This window comes from Plectropomus leopardus, chromosome 12, assembly GCF_026936395.1.
Source record: "Plectropomus leopardus strain MGB_pleo_1.0 chromosome 12, ASM2693639v1, whole genome shotgun sequence".
Lineage (NCBI taxonomy): Eukaryota > Metazoa > Chordata > Actinopteri > Perciformes > Serranidae > Plectropomus > Plectropomus leopardus.
The window spans coordinates 17,285,746-17,310,325 of NC_142187.1; the positions used below are offsets into that span (position 1 = coordinate 17,285,746).

At 41.3% G+C, this 24,580-nt stretch overlaps 1 protein-coding gene across 2 annotated transcripts in view; it reads right to left on the reverse strand.

The window, feature by feature from the left end:
* LOC121952031 (ephrin type-A receptor 3) overlaps positions 1-24,580 on the reverse strand; it is a 111,754-nt gene that overhangs the window by 45,767 nt on the left and 41,407 nt on the right. For both annotated transcript variants that reach the window (XM_042498542.2, XM_042498541.2), the window contains exons 6-9: positions 9,191-9,346; positions 5,109-5,444; positions 4,105-4,217; positions 1,393-1,555 (exon numbers count right to left, since the gene is read on the reverse strand). In XM_042498542.2, coding sequence (XP_042354476.1) covers positions 1,393-1,555; positions 4,105-4,217; positions 5,109-5,444; positions 9,191-9,346 — 768 coding nt within the window. The remainder of the gene's footprint in view (positions 1-1,392; positions 1,556-4,104; positions 4,218-5,108; positions 5,445-9,190; positions 9,347-24,580) is intronic.

A 24,580-nucleotide genomic window follows, 5' to 3' on the forward strand; every position in this document is an offset into this window, starting at 1 on the left:
GAAAGTTGTGTTTCTGAAAATCTTCACTCTGGACAGTTTTACTAAAAGTTCACACCCAGTGACTTAAAGTGTAGTTTGCATATGTGCTAGAGGCCAAAACACATTTACAAAAGCTATGTTTACTAAAATACTGGTGTCCTTGTGTACTAAGCCTAAATTCATTCAGGAGGATGCCTGGTGTTTTATTCTGTCTTTGAATTCATGGTTTTTAATTATGATTTCTGTCAGTTGCAAACTTCTTCTACCCTTTTTTAGATTTTGCTCTAGTCCTTGGTGGGAATCAAAACCTCATAATCCAGGAAAGCAAGTTTGCAGATTCTTTTTCCTTCATAGCAAAATTGGGTTGTCTCCTTTTTTTCCTAATACGTATTCAAGGATGCTTTCAAGCCACTGGTTCAGACACGTAGATGACAACCTGTGAGGCTGCCAACGTTTCTCCGCCTGACAACAGAACTGTGGAAGTCATTCGGATGAAAAGTGAGCTATTTTATAACCATCAGGTGGATTGATTTAAACTGCAGGAGGGATGAAGCTGGCTCTTTACAGTATTGGATTGTGATATAACATGCCAGTACTCTTGACTCTGCAGTTAATCTTTGGGCCTCTAGTTCACCTGCACCATTCACTTCTGTTTTTTGTTGTGTCAAAGGGATAACCTTACCAATATTTAACCAGCTTTAAGTCATAACTATGTGGGAAGTATGTATTAATGAACTATGGTAAACTTCCCTCAATCTTGCCAGCATCCAGATCCCCGTGCTCTTTTTGTGGGTCTTCGATTTTTGCTCAAACTACGAATTTTACTTCCTCATTTGTGTGTACCTTCCACCACTGACACAAAGAGTTTAGAAGCGGATCCAGAGATAGAGGCGCTTCTCGCTCTGTCCTCCTTTCTCTCTCTCAAACTCATATCAAACGGTAAAATTAGGCAGCTCTGATCAAAATTCTGTTACTGCATTGCCTAGTTCTTGTTTTTAGAAACATTTTTTAGTGCACTGTTTAATTCTAATATGAGATTGTTTGTTACCAGTCAGCCAACATATTGGTTTTGGACAAACAACTCTCTTTAGCAAAAGCAAATGCCACAGCCCTTTTTTGCTGTTTTCTTTCATCATGTAGCACAAAATTTAAAAGGTATTTGCATTTTTCCATTGAATAGATATCCTAGTTTTGGGCAAAGTTCATATTTGCAGTAGTGAAGTACTTCTTAAACACTTTGGATTGTTTTTAAAGAACTGTGTGCTTTTCCAATTTTCTGATAAAGACTAAAGGGAAATTTTAAAATGAAGAGAATAGATGAAACAATAACAAACCAACAGCACAGAATGAAAAAAAAGGAAGACTAGAGTGAGTCATTCACTAGGAATACCTATGTAATATTCATCCCTTTACCTTCATGGCTGGTTTCCAATTCGATCTCTCCACCATAGCTCCCATAACCCCCATCGGTTCGAGCCCTGACCCTGAACACATAGGTGGTCCCTGGCTTCAGCCCGTCCACTGTCATCATGTTGGAGCGAGTCTTCAAGACTGTGTAGTTCTGCTCCCGCTGGTTCTAAAGAAGAGGAAAGACAAAAGGAGCAAATTTAATCCTAAATTCAGTGGATAATATTAAGTGTCAGAGAATAATGTCATCGTAGATAAAAAAGGGCTGATATTATAGATGTACTCTAAAGGGTTATATAAAGAGCAATGGACTGTGGTATCAAGAGGGACAGAAAAAACCCAGCAAAGTCTGAAAATAATAGAAATCTCAAATTGTTTAATTTAAATGTCTCCAGGGGCCACATACACCTCACTAAGTTTTCATTTGTTCATCACTGGACCATTTGGTCGCATTTATACATGAGCATCTGTCAAGTCCCAAATCTTATGCTCTTTACACTTGGGGGCAATATGTGGTTACACAAGTCCTGCTTCGTTTCGTTCCTTGACTACCTTGTAGGTGTGTGTGTGTGTGTGTGTGTGTGTGTGTGCACTTTAAAAATGTGTGTGTGTAGGAGGATGAATAAAGAATAAGTGTGTCTGTCAGTAAGCTGATTCCCTGCAGAGAGGCTGATACTCTACCTAATGGAAGACACTCTACAACAAGGATTAACAGTATTTTACAGCTAATGCCTGCCAACACAAGCGCACGCACACACACACGCACACACACACACACACAGAGGCTTAATTTCATCACCTTGGCCGTGTTTTACGAGGTTTGTTCGACAGATGTGTGGTTAATTGGCTTGGTGTGAGCAGCAGGGGAGACGTGAGGGATAGAGAGATAGAGGGAGATATGTTTGTGATGAACAAGTCATTACAGACATGCCCTAAGGCTAAACTCACATCCTACGATAGTAGACGGCATGATGAAGAGGACAAAATTGGGGGAGAGAAATGTGTTGCATTTAACCTGTTAAAGGTTTTCTCCAAAAGTTTAGCATTGTGCAAGGATAGTTTGACATTTTGGAGAGGTTCTTACTTGCTTTCTTGCTAAGAGTCAGAGTCACATTTGTTGGCTAAGCTACAGCCGGTTAGGAAACAGTCGGTGAGCAAAATCCGCCTACTAGCAACACTGAAGCTAAGAAATTAACATATATCGTTCTTAAGAAAGTGCTGAAAGGACACAGTTTGTTGTTTAACCAACTGTTATATGCTGGACAATGTCTTGGTCAGGATCAGTAACTTTTCTTGGGTAGTTGGTTCTGGTAAAGAGAATTATCTGTAAAATGACCCTTCTTGAAATACCACATTGACATTTTAACACCTACGTTTTTTTTTTTTAATGGACTAAACCCTCTCCCACAAATTGTGTGGCAGGTGAGGGATGGACAGCCTTTATTAGGTTTATCATTTTGTGTCCCCATTGTAAATTTGGACATTTTTGTGGGTTCATGTATGCAGCGCAGGCAGAACCAGCAGGTTGAGTAGTTTTGAGCGCGAGGTAGATAATTAATCAGTAGATTTGGTCAGAACTGATCAGATCGGTGGGTGAGAGGAGAAGCTGCTGCAGACTGATAGAGCTGGGCACTTTGCTGCTCTGTCTGTGTCCAGAGTGTGCTCTGTGCTCCAAGAGTGTGATGTGATCAATAACTGAATGGAATATATATTCCAATAGCGCTCCTAATGAATGGTCCAGCTCCAAAAAAATTAAACTCATAAAGTGATGACAGGTGTTTAAATTGTGGCGGGCCACCAAAAAATAAGTGAACGTGTGGGAAATCCTGGACTATACAAACTATAAATATAATGTGGTAATTTATGAGCTTTAGAGATGCTGGTAAAGGCATTTTTTTCCTAATGGACACAGCAACATTAGCTGTTTCCCCTTCTTCCCAGTGTTTGTGCAAAACTAACCTGTTGTTAGCAATAGCTTTATATTTACTGCACAGACAGGTGCAAAAAAAAAACCATAATGAAAATGCAAAATACTTGCCTGCAAAGATTTCACATCAAAACTATTAATTCTAGCAGCAATGTGAATTTACAACAGTTGCAACACTTAAAGATCAAAAATTTGGATTGGAATAGATTCAGCGGCAGTGATGCAAATCAATCAAATCAAAACAATTACAGGGATCCTACTGACCCTGAGCCTTTGTCTTAGTCTGTTTGAAGTAAGTTGTTGTATAACCTAAGCTATAGCAGATTATTTTATTGAGCTTACTTTTAGCAAAATGCTCCAAGGGAATGAGTTCTCTGGCAAACAGTTATGCAATGTATATGTCAAGGGCCTTTATTGTGAAAGGTAAGAGGAGTGGCTCTCTTATGCACTCCCTTTGACGTGGTTGAAAGGAGTGATAAAGTTTGCCATCTTTGTATGGACTGTGGAGCCTCAGTGTTGTTGTTTCATAATCCTAATAGCTATTGGCACAGCATGATTGGTTGACACAAATTGGCCTCGTTTTGGAAAAAACAACAGTTTGAGAAACACCACTGGTTTGTAAAGGACAAGAAAGCAAATAATTCCTAAATTACAACCATAATTTTGAAGTTGTTCTACACCAACAGTTTGTAACACAGGTTTTTGGTTGCAAATCTGACATAACAAGTAAACTGATCTGCAAATTGGTAGAGTGCCTCTTTAAAAAATGAGTGTCTGTGCGTCTTGCTCACCTTCTCATAGTAGATGACCTCATACTCCACTATCACTCCGTTGGGTCTCTCTGGACCCTGCCAGGCCAAAGTCACACTGTCCTTGCTCCGCCTCTCCTTCAACACTACGCTCACTGTGGAAAACAAAGAATAAAAGAGTAAAGTTCAGGCTGTGCGGGAGAGGAGACAGATTTCAGATAGATACCTACTGTGCTATAACGAGGAGACCCATATTTGAAGCGCTTCATGTAATTTTGCTAATGAGAGAGAGCTCACAAGGTGTTTTATACTGGCGTGATTACAGCATTCTTCCATGTGTGTATGTGTGACGTGTGCGCATGTTGTGCAAGCTGCTTGTGTTATAAATGTGCAAATCCTCAAACCCTGCGACTTCCTACCCTGCCACCCCACATTGGAGCACATGCTTGTGTGGATTAATAGTGTATTTTTTACTTATGTATAAATGTGTTGAGAGCAGCCGTGTGACATGTGGGGATCTTAATGAGGTTAACAACCTCCTACACCCTCTTCACCTTCACCCCCCTCCTGTTAGTACTAACACATCCATAGTACGAGGCCTGTTAGTCATCACCACCCTGTCATATGCACCTCTCTTGCGCCAATTTTGTGCAGCGCCACACTGTGAAAGATTCATGCGTGATTATATATGTGAAGGCAGAGTTGCAGAGGTGTCATTTTGTGGTATTGGAGTGATGCAGCACAGCAGTGCTTTTACAGTCCTCATGTAAAAAGCCTGGTGCTATTTGTGAGCACACTGCAATCAGGAGACAATTTTGATAAATGCTCCCTCTGATCCATCGTACAAATTCGTAGTTCAGGCTGCCGAATGCGTTCTTCCTCGGATGATTTTATTTTCTTATCAGCCTTTAAATGTGGCTATCAGTGAAGTCATGCAAAATTATTTTTTTCTCAAGTTTTTACTGCAATTTGAATGTGAAAACACACTGCCACACATAAAAATTAACAAAAAATTAAAATTGAACATAATGGTTGTATCCTCTCACCTGTCTGTGATGTCGTGACATTGATGACCACAGTTCCCCTGGGTGTGGGACTTAAGTCCGACACTCCGTTCTGGCTCTCGACAGTGAAGCTGTAGTTTGAGTCTGGCTGCAGATCAGTGACCAGCACAGTGGCAGACGAAAGTCCAAACTGTCTGGGAACAAAATGAACGCTGCTACCACACGGTGTGCACTTCCTGCCGTCACCAGAGCACTTCCTACAGTGGAGGCTGTAGGTGATGTCTCCTCGGCCACCTGTGTCTCTGGGCGACGACCACTCCAAGGTGACGCAGGTCTCATTCACCGTGGAGATTGGGTTCTCTGGAGCAGATGGAGGACCTGAGTGAAGAAAGAGGCAGAGATTTATTCCTGTCAATTTATAAAAATTATTGGATGAAAAAAACAACTTGAGATCAAAAAGGCATTTTCTTTAAGAAGGCAGAGTCTTATTTAACTTGCTGGGAAATAACTGACAGTGAATGTGAGGAGTTTCAGTGGCTCCAACCCTTATCAGTGCCAGCTCATGAAACACTGACGGATTTTTTCCCCCAAATGTAAATTTTCTAAATGTGTATTGTCTTCATGTTCATTGCCAAACCTATTGCAGTTTCTATTAAGAACAGAATTCACATTGATTTAATTAAAAATGAATTAACTGTCTGAAGCCAGAGGGTGGACACTTAGCGCTCGATTAATGAACAGCTATGGAATGGACAGTGATTAAAAGAGCCTGGCTGATTGTAAATGGGACGGTATGAGAATATATTATGCTTCTGAAGTTTAAATCCATCTTTAAAGAGAATTCACATGCTGTTAAATAGTTGACGCTCGACTGCAGGGAGGGTTTTACCATGTGAAGTTAAATGATACTCTTTGGAGCTGCCCTGCAGACAATGAATAGTGAGTGGACAATGATCTATAGAAAGTGCCTGCAGTAATTTTCTCATGAGTCAGGTATACTGTATGATTTAGAGCCATTAATATTACTCTAAACTTCAGCTGAAATGATTGGTGTATCGCAGAGTCCAAAAAGGGTGTCAGCGATCATTCTCCAAAAAGCCAGACGACAGAGCGACACAAAATTTGTCCTAAGTATACATTTTGTGAAGTGTGTTTATATTGATGCAGAAATTTAAAAAAGCCTAATATATGTGTGTAATATTTCAAGTGGTTTCTTTGCGACAGAAGCAGCAGACTGACATGTTAACATACACACTGTAAGGGTATTTTCCCCAAGTAAATCTGAGAGGGCAAATTCTTTTAGATGTGACTTCATGTGTGTTATATTGTTGTGCACACTCCCAATGAAAGATACCAGACAAAATTATATTTAACACTCTATGTTCAACAGCATGTTTGTACATGGATCAAAGGAGTAAGAGGGAGCAGAGACAGCTGGGGGATAACAGAACTAAACAGCAGCTCAGGGGCATAAAAAATGAACATTTTAATTTTACCAAATTTGAGTTTATATTCAATGAAATTTTGTTTAGGGCCACAAAAAACATCTGGGTTAGACAGTGGATAACTAACTTGGATGGTGCTCATACACCCTTGCCCTCCCACTGTCTGGATAAAATATATTGTATCATTGGTGTGAAGGGCCTGCATGCACGGGCTTGTTGTTACAAGTCCCCACCGCGTATAATTTGCTGCTGGAGCCCTCTGCATTGATAACCTCTCTGTCAACATAGTGGTAGGATGAGCGGGCTGCAGTTAGAGCAGTACATTTAGAGACAGAGCAGTGCAGAATTGCATTTTTTTGTAGACCAGCCCAGACGTTAGCATCACCCTGGTTCCCTTGCCAAAAAGCCTATGGGATTTTTCCATTGGCTTTTTGATTATTGCAGAAAATAAGCTCTGTGGGACTACTTATATGGTTTGTTCAGCAAGATAATCACAAAAACAGCAGTTTCTCTAATGGCCACTTGAGGCTTGATCAAAAACCCAGTCAATCCCTATAGACCCCCATGTTCAAGTGTTACTGTATAATGTTTACAGCCTGTTTCAAAAAATTTTTTTTGTGTCTATACCTAATTTTAACATTCATGTCAACTTTTTTGGGGTGAATCTTTATACAACTCACCAGTTTACATTTTATTAAGACTCAAAGTTACACATATTTAAATTTGAGGTCGCCTGAGTGACAAGCTGCCTGCAAGGTGTCACCAAAATCTGTGAGTCAGATCTAACCCTCGTTCCTCCACAGATCCAACCTCTTGCACAAATGTGGTCACTTTTGCCTCCAAAAATAAAGATGGCAACGGCCAAAATGCCAAACACAAGGCTTCAAAATGGTAGTCCACAATCCAATGGGTGATGTCAGGGTAGCTATGTCCACTATTTATTAGGACTCATTCCTGCACCGCTCTGTCTGTCTGAAAGCAGCGTTATTGTGAAGCAGATACAGGACGTGTTGACTTTGTCACTTAAGTTGGCAACCGATTTGTAACTCTTTATTTAGTATTGATATAAATTTAGGCCTTTTTTGTGCTTTCCATCGACAGATCACTTCTGAAGATTGTCAGAAAGGACAGTTTAAGGGATCCAGAAACTTCAACTTCAACTCATCATCAAGGTAAGCACTATGACGTTCTTGTTGTATGGAAACTGCTCTTAAGGAAACCCTCGATTGTTGACATCACAGCACGCTGCAGGTATCGCAACAGTATGTAAATATGGCAGTAGATGCTCAGTGAGCCTGACATCTCATTAGGCCAAACTGTAAGCGCCAGGAGGCCACCAGCAGAACCTGGGACTTTCCTTATTAGCCTTCCCAGTGGCTAGCCTCTCAGAAGCACGGTAGGGATGGGGGAATAGCTGGTAGTGGGGGATGGAGGCCATGCTGGGGATAATTGAGGCTGTCGGTTATAAATCTCCTGACAGGGTGTGCTGACTGATCCTGCTAATTCTGTCTTTTTCTTTACTCCATCCCCCCACTTCCCTTTGCCGCACTTAACTGTCCATCATCTCCTCTACTGATCGGCCTTTTATGACATTTAAATTATATGCCTCTGATAGTCCACTATTTCCCCTGCTGTTCTATTCTTTGCCTGTGTCTTAAGTGTCATTCTCCATGTCTCTCCATGACTAATTCTTTCACCTTTTCTCCCTCTTTTCTCATTTTCCCCCTCTACCTCCTCTTCAGTGCTCTTCACCAGCATGTGTGCACATGTGTGCGCACATACATATTTGAACGAACCGTTACTCATTTCCAGCTGATAACACCAAGCGTTACACATCTCACCTGCTACAACGATTAATGAGTGTAATCTACCATAACCTGATAATGGCTTTGGGTGCGTGCGTGCGTGCGTGCGTGCGTGTGTGTGTGTGCGTGTGTGTGTGTGCACGTGCACATGTGTGTGTTCGTCCTGCATATTTATCTACGTCTCTCCCACCATGTCACCGTCCTTTCCCACCCCCACATCCCTCTATCTACCTCAATCCATCTCCTTCTGTCCCTGTCTTTCGCTCAGTCTTCTCTCCTCATCCTTTCTATTGTCCTCTGTCCTCTTCATAAGTATGCGGTCGGATCCCCCTGGCTGTGTGTTTGTCCGTGTGTTTGTGTGTGAGAGTGTGTGAGAGACAGTCACACAAAGAATAGGAAATATCATCAGATTTTTATCAGAGTATCACCTGTACCAGTGTTCTCATCTGAGATATCTTTGGGTTGTAACGACACAGCTAACATATATACGAGTTTCTGTGTGTGTGTGTGTGTGTGTGTGTGTGTGTGTGTGTGTGTGTGTGTGTGTGTGTCATTTATGTATCTCTAGTGTTGTGTAAACCAATAGCAGCTGAGGAGGAGGAAATGCATGGAGGGATTATAGACAGAAATAGAAAGCAGCCATGCAATCTAAATTCTTACAGGAATACATTGCAAACTAATTAAATGAAATTTAATCCAATCATTGTTACTTTAAGCCGTTTTATAACATCAAAATGTACACAGACAAATGTAAATATTTGACAACAAAAAAATGCGATGCCTACTGTGCTATGCGAAAGCATAGAATACACAACAGTTTCCAGCTGTATGACTGTTTGTAGCTAATGACATTGCCAGTGTGTGTATTACTTACGTGTGCAGGCCATGGAGCGTGGGTCGGTCTCAGCACGGTAGAAACCTTTCTCGCAGACGCACTCGACAGCTTGTTCCTGCGGTGATGAGCTGTGAGGAGGACATTTGGTGCAGTAGGCATCGGTGGCCGAAGCTTTGTACGTACCAGGTCTGCATGCTGGAGTGAGGAGACAGATAAACACAGGGTTAGAGGCTCTGCTGTTTTGACCCTTGAAGACCTGAAATTCTTATGCTCCAGAAATGCTTTTATTGGATAATTCTAGTTTATTACAGCCTGGGTCATATTTTTGTAGATTGATTCTGTCAGTCACTGTAACATTACACTTGCCAAAGTAATTGCTGAGCTCTGCGAACACAGTAGCATTGCTGAAAAGTAATCATGAGGCAACGAATGTGGGCAGTCAGATGATCAGAGAGGTTTTAAACAAACCTCCGGGGAAGCCAGACTTAATTGAAATAAGGTGGATGGTGAAATTATTTCTCAAACTGCCCCTTTCAAACATCCATCACATTTTTCAGACCTACTGCAGATGTGTTGGCATACACTTTCAGACCTTTGAGATGAATTCAGCTTCAGTTTTACCCCAAATTAAAGTGGTTTAATTAATCTGGCTAATGCCCTCCATACACTGGAAGACTTTGACAAGACTTTCAAAAGACTAAAGTCTGACACCCTCTCACATCTAAAGACAATGTAAATTTTAGTCACACGCTATACGATTTTGCAGAGGCTGGGGTTCTTGCAGGGTCACTATTTGCAAGACTAAAGTTTGAGGTTTTTTTTTCCCCACACCCCTGGTGCAAAATATTACACCAAACTCCCTTTAAAATATACAGCATAGAAACAATTACTGGTGTTTCAGTAAAAACACATAATACTAGAAATACATGATGAATGCATCATATATTGACAGTAATCTTGTCAATCCAGCATCAATATGATCGATATACATGAACTGTATTTGCATAGTTTGCAAAGTATTGCAAAGTTAACATTTTGGATTTTGCCACCTCAACTATCTACCAGCCTCCGTTGTTTTTACTAAAATAAAAAACTAAGTGGATCTGCTATGTGCTGATTTAAGAGCAACTCTTCCACCAGTTTTTGAAGAACAGAGACTTGTTTACATTTTTGGCCTCCCTGGAGTTCCCTCCATGTTTGCAGTTTACCTGGTTTTCTGCTGTCTGTTTAGAGCTGGAGAAAACACAGCTATTGCTTGTTTACAATATTCATGTTGTTGAACTTCAGTATTAGCATGTGCCAAATCTAAAAACCTATTTAAACATGTTTGATTTTGTTAAAACAGCCACACACAAAAAAAGACTGCCCTAACAGCTCGGAGTTTTCTGAACACCGGAACACAGGAGTTATGTAAAACTGTCATGATTTTACTTTGACTTTCCAAATCTTTGAAAAAGCCGGCATAAGTTGTCGGCTTGTTTACAACATGTGCCAATGGTTTTTTCCCTGTCTGACATTGTTGTAGTGATGTTGCCAAATTCCCAAATCTCAACTTGTTGAGAACAATGCTATCATAGAAACACTGCCAAAACATCAAGTATAAAACCAAGATTATGCAGTAGTAGACTATCAGGGAAAACAGAAACACGAACAAGTAGAAACTGTTGAAAAACAACACGACATGAGGAGTTATTCTAAAACAAAGGTACTACAGATACTCATAGATCATAAGATGTGCCGTGCAGCACCCGTGGCAAAGAACAAGAAAACAAAGTTTGATTTGATATATTGTGACATTAGGTCTACGTGAGATCTTTTTACATCCGGCTGAAGGCCTTTATAACCACAGGGCCGTACAGTACAATAACACAGTGCAACAGCAGATCAACTGTCATTCCTGTTATATAAGCTTTAGATCTTCTGGCAACCGTGGGAGCAAAAATACACAGCGGCAGTCACAGCAATAGTCATACAATAACGTAATATGACTACTGCTACGGCTGTTACAGTGGCTGCGTATTAGTCATTATGTGGAGTCATAAAGCTGGGGAGGGAAAACCGTGCTTCCGCTCAACATGGAGCAGTGTTCAGAAATAGACTGGGGACTTGAATGATTTCCCTTTTGCATCCTAGGCAGTAAAATGGAATTCCTGACTTTCCCTTTGGTAATCTGAATATAGATTACGAATGTATTTATTTATACATTCATAGGCCTGGTATTTCCATCCTCGCAAGCCTTTTCTGCCACGCCGGTAAATAGTATTACCGAGTACAAAACCCCGTGTAAGAAAATGAGGGCGTCTCAAATGCAATTCGATAGATGCCCTGTGTGTACGCATACGTGTGTGTGTGTGAATAGGTTGGATCAATGATGCGACAGAACCCGCCAGGTGCTGATTGCATGTTCGTGTGCTGAGCGCTTGTGTGCGTGAAGGTGTTAAGTATGCGGCGAGGGTGTTTGTGTGTGTGTGGGATCGTGTGTGTTCACTTGCTGATTGCTCGTGCTGGTGGTGAAGGTCACGGATTTAATCAAGCTACACGTCACTCGTCCCTGAAAAGCTGTAAATTATCACACACAAACACACGTTCACAGGCACACACACACGTATGCAATGGTAGAAGAGGTACTCTGACCTTGTACTCAAGTAAAAGTAGTTATACCACAGTCTACAAATATTCTGTTACAAGTAATGGTACAGACAGTGGCTTAATGTAACAAAGTAGTGGCAATTTAATTAATCTAGATTAAGTTGCAGAGCTTTTCCCAATTAACCGAGTGATTGGTTAAAAAGTAGGTAGAATTGCAGTTGAGCAAGATTTTCTGTGTTTAATGCAGCTCTAGTACAAGTACCTTGAAACTGTACAGTACTTGAGTAAAAGTACGTAGTTACTTTCCACCACTGTGTGTATGTTCAACACTGTGGTTAACCTGCTGGAGAGAGGAATAGAAAATTGGCCTAAAAGTAGTGTCTTTTCTCACTGTGGAGGTAAGTTCTTCCACCTGGACGCTGTACTCGCTCGCATGCAGACAGTATTTTTAGGCAAATCATTCATCATAGGGGAGCAAAGTCCACTAGCACAATCCCCAAAAGACCTGAGAGAACACTGGAAAAGAGATATGTGTGTGTGTGTGTGTGTGTGTGTGTGTGTGTGTTTGTGTGTGTGTAGGTGCAAAAAAGAGAGAGAAAGAGCAAAAGAAAGAAATGAAAGGAAAGGGAGTGATAATTCTCAAAGGGGTTCTGCTCTCTTTCCTCCTTCCTGTCAGCTTCCAAGGTAATGGGTGCCTATGTGCTGTGCTGGTGACTGTGTGTGTATGTGTGTGTTCCTGTTGGCTGGGCTGTAGGAGCAGGGTGGAAAAGCAGCTTTTCTCTGGGGATGTTTCATCCGGAGAGTCCTGGCTCCGGACTCTTGCCGGCCACAGTGGTACAAAAGGACCCTGGCGTTAGAGGACAGACAGGGAGCTTCATGCCAGGCCTGGCGTCGAAACAACTGCCTGATCAAAAACTTTCTGCAAGAATGGCGGCTTGGCTGCGTCGACTGGAGAATCCTTCTCCTTCCTTATGTTTTCCACTCTGCTTTTCCACCTCGTTCTCAATACGGTTTTTCTTTCGCTCTCAAAGTTCCCCTCTTCCCTCTCTCCCAATTTTCTTGCCTCCTTCTTTTACTCAAGCTTCTCCCTGTGTGCGCCCCATGGGAAATGTGTTACTTGACTTGGTTCCCTTATGATTAATGATTTACCATAGATATGAAAAAGGGACAAGAAGGCTGAGGCAGTGAGACGGCGCTCACATAAACATGCACTCACACACAGCAGCACAGAAAAAGTTTTGTCACAAAAATATGTTGTAGAAGTATGAGCTAACTCCAAATTTGCATCATCTTCACAGTAACAGTTGACAATGCTGCTGCACAGTATATAGAGTGTGTGTGTGTGTGTGTGTGTGTTTCTTCCTTCTAAAGACAAAGAGTGGCCTCAGATCCAATGTCTTATTAAATATTCATCTGGTCACTAGAGAGACTTAGTGTATTTATGCCAATCGATAGCTCTTAGATATGATATAGTACTGCTACTCAAGACACACCCTCAGTCACCACACACTGATTGAGAAAGCAACAGCCCAACTGTTTCCTTTGGGAAAACGCTGAACACTGACCTGATTGAGTCCTTTTCTGTTCTATTCTAATCTTTTTAGGGTTGCAACTACAGACTAAATTCCTTAAAATAGTTAGATAAGGCCTTGACAGTCTTCCAAGCCATGGAGATATGTCTTAAGAAGATGATCTCCTCAATATAGTCATAATAACAGAGGGTCAAATAGCTGCGTGTAATGTAAATTGTGTCACTCAAAGTGATGGACCCACAGTGAATGTTCCCCTGACTCTGTGGTTCCCCAGCCAGAGAACCAGATGGATCTGCAAATTCATGTTTTATTTGCTTAAGTACATGCATGTGTGTGCCCTCCCGTTCAGACAAATTTCCATCCGGCCTCAGATGGGTTGGACTAATCACAGCCGTTTATCTCGGGGTGTGTTTCAGATGATGACTGACAACTAAGTAAGCCTCCAGGCTTTACATAAAATACATGATGACTTAATTTTTGGCTCACGCACCTTGCACCAGGGACACTACAGCGAACATAAAGCTAGCCTGGCAAAGAGAAGTCCTGCTGAGTCATTTTTGAAAACAATCAAGATGGCTGCTGATGATGTGGAACTTTTTGTTGAAGTACTATTTTCAAAATCTGATGGCAAAAACGTCAACAGTCCTTCAAATATATTTGAATGCTACACCGTCACAGCTCTGCATGCTGTAGTCTGTTTACATATGTCCATCACTCAGCACTACAGCATATGTTTTGTTGTTCTGATTGAATGTTGGTCTAACCAATGCGTCCAGAGGCAGTTTGGTCTACGACAATTGATAATGCAACCAATAATGAACTGAACAATTCCACTAAGACTGTGCAATGTCAGGCTAGCGGTTAACTTCAGCATTAAGGACCTTTTTAACTTCTCTTAACTCACTGTTTTGGTTTTTGGCTCACAACTTTACAATTGTGGTTCACTCAAACCACAGATCAATTATGTATCCAGCTGCAGCAGGCAGCTCAAAAGTTCTTATAAAACTGATGCATGCTATCTGCACAGCACCAAGCAGCAGCCACATGAAGTTAGTTGATAGCTGCTAAATATAGTAGAGCTTTTAGCAGCTAAACTGACAAATATTTGCCTCAGTAGTTGGTGAAAAGTAAACCAGGAGTAAAAGCAAAGTGAATATTTTACTTGCAATCATCAGGTGACCAGAATCGTCTGATGGATGCTGATCTTCTCCATGTTTGCTAGTTGTCTAAGTAGGCAAGAGTTTGCTAACACGTTAACCCTACTAACAGAAAAGAGATATGCAATAGGCATTAGTAGACCAGTAGCTCACGTTTTCTGACTGGTTTGTGTCGATGGAGTCTGGCTTTGATGACAGCATAGGTAACTTTTACTTTTGCTGAGCCAAAATGCATGTTTTGATGTAGTTTTGCTGTTGTTCAACAAAAACCCCTCTGACCTTAATTCATAAAGAAAGTCTCTGTTTTTGGATTCTTTTCTTCAAGAAAAACAAGGTTTTCCTCAGAAATTCAATGTAACACGGAGTCTGTAATTGATATACAAATGGTCATTTCCAGGGTGAAGTATTCCTTTAAAGAGGTTAATAAGTCAGTGTTGTGTTAACAGCAGACCCCAGGTGGCCTTAAATTGGTTCTTAAAAATCTTTCAATACTGTTTTTTCTTGTTTTCCAACCAATTCTTAAATAGAGTCACATACATTAAAAAAAGCAGAAAATCTTCACATTTTAGAAGCTGGAACCTGTGAATGTTTGCCGTCTTCGCTTGATAAATGACTTAAAAGAATAATCGATCCCCTAAATAACTCTCTGTTCACTGACAAATTCTACTCTGTGCACTTAAGCTCTCAGTCACTTCTTTCTTCAACCTTCCTTTTAACAGTCCAGATTTAGTTTATAGCATAAAATGAATGTGATTTACATAATAGAATAAGCCTCCACAGAGAGAGAAGCAAAATGAACTGCACTAGGAAGGGAACAGGATTTCTTACACACACACACAGACACACACACTAACTTTACAGTTAATTTAAGTTATACTGTTAAGAGGTCATGTGTAAGTATGGAGCTGAGTGCTTAAGACACTAGCGATTAAATCAGAGAGTAGCATACTTAACAGAAGTATATTATGCTTTAGTTAGCGCTGTGGTGAATGAATTTCTGGCTTCAGACAACTTTAACTGCATTTATGTGCAAATTGTTACATCATGCTAAAATAAGGTTTAGGAGTTTCTTGTGTGAATGACGGGAGCTGCCGACTGTGCCAGATGAGTGCAGGAAATGCATTCAGTTGATGCTGAAAAGGGCCGAACACAAAACACACAAACCCGATATCTTGTAGCAAAAGTCATTACATTCTAATTACATTCAACAAGGCGGCTCTGTGCGTATGCAGAATCACATCAGCTGCACTTTTCTGAAACAAACACTTCCTCCGCCTGGCTGGGAGCCTTCTCCTCTCCTCCACTTCCCTTTCAAATGTTCCTGCTAGTTGAACTGTTAATTACTCCGTTCTTTTGCTTTCTGTCGCACTTGGGTCAAGTCAAACATTGGCTTCCCGCCGGCTTTACCATAAAGGGCAGACAGAGGAGAAAACCAGGGGGTATAGTGAGTGTGTGTGTTCTTTGGAGAGGGATTCATAGTCGGTGGTTCATCTCCCGTGGGCCAGTGTAAAGCTCGTTGGCCCACGGGAGATGAGCTCCATAATGGTCACCATGGCAACAGGCTTTCAAGATGGAACCCTTCTAGTACCCCTCGAGTGCCACAGCTCCGGGAACACAGAGCAGCCTGTGTGCAAGTGTGTGCGAGTGTGCGAGTGTGTGTGTGTGTGTGTGTGTGTGTGTAGGCAACCCAGGCGTTAGTTCAGGCCAGCTACTTAAAAATTGATACATCAAGCGTCAGTGGAGAAATCTGACGAGATTGAATCTGACGTCCTTTACGGCCACCGGGGTCGCATCTGTATATGTGTGTGTGTATGTTTGTGTGTGTTTTGTGCTTATGTGTACTTTCTTGTGAAACATGCTTTCGGTCCCATGTACACGTTTTCATGCTAAACAAACTTTAACAAAAGTTGAAAAATAACTTTTATGTGAAAAAACATACACATGTGAAGATATCATTACGCTTAATGGTACTTCTTTAAAGAGCTGCAGGGGCAAAGCAAAACGTGACTTCATTAACTGTGTGTGCTCGCTCGTGCAGTCAGCAATTTTCCTTGTTGATAAGTGGAAGTAATGTGTGTGTGTGTGTGTGTGTGTGTGTGTGTGTGTGTGTGCAGTCATGAGGTTTGTGTGGCATAAAGATGTCAGCATTAGAGTTCAGACCCCTGCTGTGATCTTCTAATCCCTAAACAGTTCATAACAATGTTTAACGTCATAATATTCACCAAAACTACTAATCCGTTGAAACACACACACACACACACACACACACACACACACACACAAACACACACTATTCCTGAGCAAGCCTGTTTTGACATTACATCTCCTCACTTGATGTTTATTTCTTTCTTGCCAATCTGAAGGATTATCATCATAATATCTACTTATTAAACTTTAATGACCTCATATTGTTTGCTCTGTATGAACAACAATGCTTGACTGCATTGCAACATTTCATTGCCTTTGTGTTTTGTTTTTATTGTGGACAGTTTTTAATAAGACATACCATTACCACTGCAGTCATATACAGCCATTATAGTCATACACAGTAACTCACAGGTTCACAGAGATGCTAAAACCATCTGACCTCCACCAGTAGTTACTTGCAACAGCTCACAAAAACACTGCAAAAATACTCAAACATATGCATCTAAACATGGATTGTTTTGAGCAGTACTATGAGAAATCATTAATTTAGCAGTGCGTAAATGAGAGCTCTGAGAAAGTAAGAACGAAAGTAAGTAAGTAAGAAAGAAGTGTTGCCAGGCAGACGAGTAACGTTCAAGAGCTTAATAAAAAAGATGCAAATTATTATGTGCTGGATATGATTGTCATAATAATGATAGTCATGCTGATGTCCTATGCTATTGTTTTGGGAAAAAATATCAAGTGAAAAATACTGAAAATGTTCAGAAAACAGTTACTTCGAACAACTCCTGGTCGAGTTTAACCCAGACATCACATCATGTTAAGTATAAACTGTCAAACTTTCAGCATCACAGTGTTACTTCTCATGTTTGTGAAGCTCTACAGGTTTGCATGGCAATACGTTTATAAGGGTATCTACTACTGAATTTTGGTAAACCCATCTTAACAAACTTCACGACTTGACATTAACTATTGTTTTGTTTGACTGTGTTTTAGGCCAGAAATTTAGAGATTTAATATTTCACTGTCTTAATTGTATTACGGATGGAAAAGGCTCTGAAAAAGGTTATGAAGCTATGGGACTAGGGCTGCAGCAGTATAAGATTTTCAGGGTACAATAACCATCTCAGAAAATATTCAAGTTTCACCATATTACATAATTTCTTTTATTATCAGTCAGAATGACCCTTAAAGGAATGAAAATAGAAGACTTTGTTATAATTAAGGCTTGAAACCATTTTTTAAAATTGAAGCGTGTAAAAAGTCTAAAATACAGGAGAGATTTACCCTCTAGTTTCATTTTTTTTTTCAATATCGTATAAGCGAATATACACGGTGTGATACTTTTAAACCGGTATATCAATTTAACCCTTTATGGGACATAATGATGCCTGCTAAAAGGAGTCATTTGCAGGCTTAACTGCATCATTAAAGTAAATGGCATCACAAACATGTATAAATAAAATGTGTGATAGTCTTTCAGTGTTTGTCATGGAAAAATGACATTTAAGGCATATAATGTAATGTTTTTAATAAAAGATAAATATGGCATGGCTACAACATGATGACGACGACGACGACGACTTGTGTTTTCTTGGTTAGAAGCAGAGAAGAGCAGACTTACGTTAATTGCAAGAGCAAAAAAGTGCAGCTGGTCTTGGTTTATCAGTACTGCGGAAAATAAGAATTAAATGTTTCAATATTCAGAATCAATATGTATAACATAAATTGTTAAAATTGACCACACCGCGGTATTAACGTTTTTTTTTTTTTTATCCCAGCTTAACAAACTACCAGTCATCACTACAAGAGACTACAAATGGGGCAGTGCCTCAGAAACTGTGATTTAATCCTCAAGCAAATATTGTCATCAATTAATTTTGCCTCCAAGACTTTTATTGTGGAAAAACGAGGCAGGGTCACATGGTCTCAGAGTGGACGAGAGATATGAGCTATGCCCAGCTGGTAGACATAGCACTTCATGATTGACGCCTCAGGACAGACCCTTAGTGTGTTTACAGCAACTTATGACTTTTCTGACTCTCACACAACCACACTCGCACGCACACGCGCGCACACACACACACACACACACACACACACACACACACACACGCACGCACGGACGGTCAAACCGGATATGAAATGGTTCGTGATGTCCAGTACATGAAGCACATGAGTACACTCAGGCTTCTGTCTGATCTACTCTCTGTCCTCTGGATACCAGCCAATTACTGAGAGCGGCCAAGGGGAACTACGGGATGAAGCTCTCCCTCTTCCTCATTCTGTCCATCACTGTCTTTCTCTGTGTCTCTCTCTGTTTTTCTCTCCCTCCTTCTATCTCCTTGTTTGCCCTCTTGTCTGTCTATTTCTATTTTTCTGTCTCTGTCCTCTCTGTCTGTCTTCCTTGCTGGCCATCTCTACTTTATTCTCTCTATTTGAGTGTGTGCATGTGTATTCTGCCGTTGTATGTGTGTCTTATTTCCCAGTGGGCTGTCTGTCATACGTTGACCCTGACCTTCTCCAGAGCTCCTGCACAAATATTTACGCTCTCACTGACAGGCACACACACACACACACACACACACACACACACACACACACACACACACACACACACACACACACACACACACACACCTACAGACCCCTCAAAAATTTGAGGAAAAGAGAGCGAGCTCAATTTCAGTGCAATTAAAGCAAACACACATCGACATACACTCACACACTTTGCTAGTGGTAACCCAAGCTGATGGCTCACTAATTTTGAGCCAGGGTGATTATCCAGCAGTGTAAAAACAGATTAAATAGATACCAGGTGCGTGTGTGTTTCTGTGTGAATGGGGTCATGGACGAGGGACAGAAAGACAAAGAAAGAAGAAGAAGAGAGAGAGCATGACAGGTCTATAGAAGGAGTCTGTTGGGAGTTTGCTTCACAGCCTGAATAAGTTATTCTGTCTGTTTGTCTGTTTTGGTATCAAGATAAAAGGCCAGAGGAACACAAAGATTCACCTTTTCCTTTTCAAAACAGCCCGGCATACTAGTATAAAACACAAACACACACACACACACACACACACACACACAGCTTACAGGAACAGTGTGTAAGTTTTTGTCAGATTTAGTGGTGTCGAGTGGTGAGGATTGCAGATTGCAACCATCTGAAACTTCTCCCGGGTAGGATTCCTTCAGTGATCATTGTTCATTAGTTTTCTTTTTCTTCTTAAATTATGGGAGCACATTATCCACAGAGGTCTCTTCTGCACCAAAACGCCAATCAAGTTTCCTTCAGGATCTTACTGTTATCTCAAGAGCTGATTCTTTCACAAGTAACAACTACTGTAGTGAAAGAGAGAAAAAAAAACATCTTAAGATCCTGAACTGGAATCAGTCAGAGACGAGAAGAAGGCTATTCCTCAGCGGCTGAATTTGAGAAAATGGTGAAAATCTCATTGATGTTAAACAGAGTTCAATTATGGACAAAGAAGAGATTTTACTTTGATTTTACCTTTCCTCTGAGTGCTCACCTTATTTCCAGTCCAGACATTTGGAGGTTTTTAGCAGGAGTTGAATTATCCGGAGAGGTCTCCTTGGACCCAGTGATTTAAATCGGTAAAAACACTGAATAAAGCTATTTCACATCAGTGTTTTTCTGACACTTGGAGGGGCTGTGAAGTATGGTAGTAGATGCAAAGATGCAAATCTTGTGCCTATCTTGAGTCAGATTTTGGTTTAACTGCTCTGGGCTACTGTAGAAACATAGCGGTGCAACATCTCTGTAGACGAGGGCCTGCTCCTAATGTAGATAGAATTGACTTACTCTAAGGTAATGGAAACAAAACAATTCATATTTGCTGCTTTTACATAAAAAAACATACTTATAATATTCAGTTTCTGCCACTATATCTCCCTAAATCCTACACACTGGCCCTTTAAGTCTGCGCACAAGATTCAAACCTTCACTATGACTGCACACGTTCTCTCTCCCCAGGCGCACATGTAGCTTAAACATCTTCCATTAAAACCCAACCTGCAGAGCTTTAACACACTATAAACACACAAACACACATCTTATCTCCTGTGATACACACACACACATACACATACACATACCACAGCAGTAAACGTGCCCAAATCGGCCGGCCCCGTGACAGGCAGAGTGTGTGTAGGAGGAGCTGTGCACCTCCTCACCCACGTTATTTTCAGTTCATCACTCTCAATAATTCATTCTCTCAGGCGGAGGCAGAAAGGAGAGCCCCGTGCATTTTTCCTCTGTCAGTCACACACACACACACACACACACACACACACATACACACACACACAGATGTACCTGTCAAGTGAGAGGCCATATTCTAGCTGTCTTTAATCTGTGGGTGGGCACTGTTTGACTTTGTCAGTCAAAGTTGCAGCAAAGTGTCAAAAGCAGAAAAATCTGTTCTCAGTGTTATTCCCAGGACAAGATCACATAGACTTCATACTCAGTGTTTTATATATATATATAAAAAAAAAACACAAAGCACATAAATGCCCTGGAAGAGAATACATTAGCTCACTGCCTCGCTGGCTTGTGAGTGTGCTAAATATACATCTCTGTGAATGAATGTATGTTTGTATGAGTGTGTCCCCAAGTGCCATCTTCCACCTCCCGCCATAACCTTGTTACGAATGAAGTATTCCATAAATAACACTTCCTCCCCCTTACACACCTCCTTGACACCACGGGGCCAATCCAGCGTCATGCAGGAAGTCAAGGGTGTCACATACAAAAGAGTCCCCTCTTGGGAAAATTGCTGCCGCGTGTCGCTTTTGTACTCACCATAATAAAATCTGCACACTTCAGAATATAAATATCGCCAAAACAAGTACGTCCATAGTCAGATCTGGTTTATGAAGCAGCCTTGAAATGTATAATGACACACAGACCTCGATGACGCCCTTTCAACACAGCGCTGTATGAATCATGTTGGCAAGTCACTATGGAACATAAACTTTATGATTTGTGCTGCAATTTTTGAGCTCATTTATTCTCAGCTTCAATCAAGTATGAGGACTAAGGTTCTGTGTTTGCTTTAGATGTTCGAATATGAGTTTATTTCCTAAAGTTTGCACATTATTGTAATTGTTGTATGTTGTTGTAATTGTTGTTGTTGTGTGTTACAATTTACAAGAGGCTATCCTTTTGTTATTTGCTGATAAAGCATTATAACCCAGAAAAATATTGGATTCTTAGCTGTTCTGAGGTGCTACATAACCGGCTGCCACATAAAGAACTTTCAAGCCCCTGTGAGATCCTTAAAGCTTCTCTACTGGCTCTTTCCCCAGTAAACTGCCAAAACGCATCAAGCAGCGGCCTTCCGCAAGCTACCATGCATCGCAGGGTTTCCCACACATTCATTTTTTTGTGGCGGTCAGCGAAGATCAAAACATCTGCTGCCACAAATTTATTTAATATTTTTTAAACTGGACTGATTATCAGGACCACTACTGAAATATAAATACAGTCCAGCTATGTATTGCTCCTCTTGTAGCGCAGAATGTATACAAAACAGATGGAGTAACAGAATGCCAGGTACCGTTAAAGTGAAACATAACTGTACATTGTGCTGGGTCTGAAACTTTGCTTTCATTCCCTTGCAGCAGCTGCTGCACTCAGTTATTGATCTGATCTGATCAGCTCTGACCAAATTGAAAGATCACTTATCCAGCCATGACTCAAACTCCACAACCTGCTGCTCAAGGAAGATCTCATGAAGAGCTCTGCCTGCGCTGCGTTCACAGGCCAGCAAAAAAACATATTAATTTAAAGAGGGGGCATAGAATGACAGTGAAAGGGACACCCACACTTTAAAAAAGGTCAATTTGCACTATTTGACAAAGGCTCTGTATAGTGCTTTTTAAAGATGGGAGCCATATAGCACTAAAACAAGTGCCCTTGTGATTATGAGCCTAAGAACCACTTTTGTGAACTGTTAAGCACCATCTTTGTTTACATCCAAGGGTAGAAATAGCAAAATCAACTACTTTTTTGAGTTTTCAAAAAAGTATTGTTTTAAAATCTGAGTTTTCAAAGTCTGCCACTGTGGCCCCCTCTGAGACAATTGAGACAGCTGCATTACATTTAGGCAAATTGTAACCATTAAAAGTATGTCAAATTAGCTATTAGAAGTCCGTGTTAACAAATCATCACCCGTAAACATGCCTAGCTTGCAGGTGTATTTAGTTTCCTATACACGTTGTCGATTCAAGCCACCTGTGATAATGCAGCAGCTGGCTTAAACATCTGCATTTGAAAAATAAAACCTAATCTGTCATATCTCTCATCAGGTCCTGTGTAAACCGTTCTTTGTTCTGGGCGACTCTGGCTGAAAAGCCTATTTGAATTTTCTGAATGGTTCCTCTTGGCTGCAGAACAATAGTGCAGCTGTACTGCATACGAAAGCAGCGACAAATTGGACTTCGACCGTGGCTACATCTGTACGTCATGTTCGGAGCTGAGCAATAACGCCTGAGCAACGCCGCTCCAATCAGTCTGACGGGCTGATCGTACATCTGGAAGCCATCCATAGACTCGAAAGAGAGAAAAAGGGGGAGAGGGAGGGGACGACAGGGGAAGGGGTCAATGGCTGTCTTCCTGTTCCTGTGTTTCCTGTTCAGCAGACCCGCTGGCTGCCTGCATGCCTCCTCTGCTTTCTCTCATGACACACATCTCTCGAAGCCTTTAGATCATAAGTGGAACAAACTCAACACTGATTCAACACTATAGAAATGTGAAAATGATGAACTTTCCCATGAGTGCACACATGTTTATCCCTAACTGGAACTCAACAGCTTATGGAACACTTCCAATTAATAGCAACTGTACCCAAAGGAGACACGCTCCCCTCTACACCTCTATCCTCCCTCTCTCTGCCTCCGTCTGTGGGGAATAGTGCTATATAAGGACGTGAAGCTGAAACATGCATTAACAGTTTCTCAGTCCTTGGCCTGCTTTTCCTTCTTTTCTCCAAGGGTTTGCTCACACGGCTCAACCCACTGCACCAGACTCAGCTTGAGCTATACGAGGTCCCGTCTCCCAAAAGCCACCTTGATGTCCTCGGGTTTGTTCATGGCTGACACTTGAGTCGTACAAACGGGTCTTGGTGCTAAGGTGGCTTTTGGCAACTCAGCTTATGTCTGGCGAGTGATCCGCCACGGCAAAAGAGAAGCCATGCTGGCTGGTGGGGGGCAGGGGAGACTGTGTGAATAGACATTATCTGGGTCAGTGCTGTGTGGGTATGTAGACGGGGTCTATGGTGTGTGGAGGATATAGTGAGCGCCTAAGCCTTTGTGATTTTGTGTGTCATTTAGTCAAACACAAAAGAGAGGAGATGAGACAGAGAGAGAGGGGGAAGGAGTTTTAGGAGGGACACGTGGGAGAAAAGAGATAAAGGCGGAATGGAGTAAAAGGTGGCTTTCCTTATCTAAATAAATGAAAAGTAAAGCCACACGGACAAACAAAGAAACACAGACATGTAAAAGGACCGATGACCGGCCTTTACTCGGCCCTTATATACGTTTGTCCTTTAAGAACATCTGGCCAGTAATAACACACTGCTGCCTGACACTTCAACAGCTTAATGCCCTAATGCCTGCAGCAGTGCACACACACAAAATCTGTACACAAATGTACGCACATTGCTTGGACTGTATACACACACAAAAAATCTCTCGACTTGCTGTCTAAATCCTCCTGTTAGCCGCCCACTCCATGTCTACCCACACCTTGCTCTCAGGCTCCCTGAGCTGCCACCAAGAGAAGAGCAAAGAAAATGTGTGTGTGTGTGTGTGTGTGTGTGTGTGTGTGTGTGTGTGTGTGTGTGTGTGTGTGTGTGTGTGTGTGTGTGTGTGTGTGCGCACAAACATACTACGCGCAGCGCCTGACCTTCAAAAGTCTGTATGTGATCAACATAAAAATGCTCACTTTACCCTCGACTGTCCACATCTCACACACATATTCACAC